This window comes from Oncorhynchus mykiss, chromosome 2 (assembly GCF_057628025.1).
Source record: "Oncorhynchus mykiss isolate SJ-2025 chromosome 2, ASM5762802v1, whole genome shotgun sequence".
Classification (NCBI taxonomy): domain Eukaryota; kingdom Metazoa; phylum Chordata; class Actinopteri; order Salmoniformes; family Salmonidae; genus Oncorhynchus; species Oncorhynchus mykiss.
Window position 1 is genome coordinate 1,690,001 of NC_143023.1, and position 946 is coordinate 1,690,946.

Below are 946 nucleotides of genomic sequence, written 5' to 3' on the forward strand. Positions count from 1 at the left end.
TGCACTGTGGTTTGAAGATGTGTGTGTGTGTGCCAAACGCACCGGGCTTTGACGATGCTTTTGCCCAACAGGAAAGCTTGTTCAGAAATGCAGCACTGGGTTTGATGCAACACTGCACCGTGGTTTATTGATGCTGTCTGACGAACGGAATTCCCCGAGAGTTCTTTTGGTTTAAAAAAAAAAAAAAATGGGATATCTTGTCTTTTATAATATCTCTCTGCAACGAGTTTCTGAAGACGGCACAGCACCGCCTCGGGAAACAGGAAGGCAAAGCACACCTTCAGGAACAAGAGTTGTGCGTGTTGTGGATGATGGACGGGGTGAGTCAGCAAGCAGAATGAGACGGTCCTCTTTTTAAAATACATCTTCACCTGATTGGGTGAAGTTATTCCTACCTGCGCTCTGAGAGTGATGCTATGTGAATAATGCCGTTCCCGACATGTTGGTACACAAGAGTCGTTTACGCTCCAGTCAACGCAAACAATGGAGCGTCGTTAAGGCAACAGTCAACGCAAACAATGGAGCGTCGTTAAGGCAACCAAATGGAACCCTAGTCTTTTCCGGATGGAAGTTATCAGAGCTGGGTTCAAAAACTATTCAAATTCCTTTAGCCTTTGCTCTAGTCTGCCCCAGAGTGGTGGAGGGGGTTTGTCCTTTTGCGATTATTCTATTTGGTTCAATTGCGACAAGTAAAGCTCAATAAAGCCCAAATACTGTAAAATATTTTAAATGATATCGATCGATTGATTTGATGTTATAGGACATATTTAAAATACATATAGAGTTGACTCATTCGTCTGATCACAACAATACAATACAAATGTATCAAATCTTACTTGAACCCAGGTCTGTCTGCTAGTTCTCTCCCCCCCCCCCCCCCCCCCCCCCAGTAGTCGTAGTAGTAGTAGTATACATCCACTCTCTCTGCATGGCTCGGTTTAATTCC

At 44.2% G+C, this 946-nt stretch overlaps 1 protein-coding gene across 2 annotated transcripts in view; it reads left to right on the forward strand.

Moving 5' to 3' along the window:
- The window catches only part of LOC110512917 (CUB and sushi domain-containing protein 3), a 522,509-nt gene extending 521,794 nt beyond the window's left edge, over window positions 1-715 (forward strand). For both annotated transcript variants that reach the window (XM_090215889.1, XM_090215891.1), the window contains exon 71: window positions 1-715. This exon is cut by the window's left edge and continues 145 nt beyond it. In XM_090215889.1, the coding sequence (XP_090072015.1) occupies window positions 1-15 (15 nt within the window). In that variant the 3' untranslated portion in view covers window positions 16-715.
- Window positions 716-946: the final 231 nt, after the last annotated feature.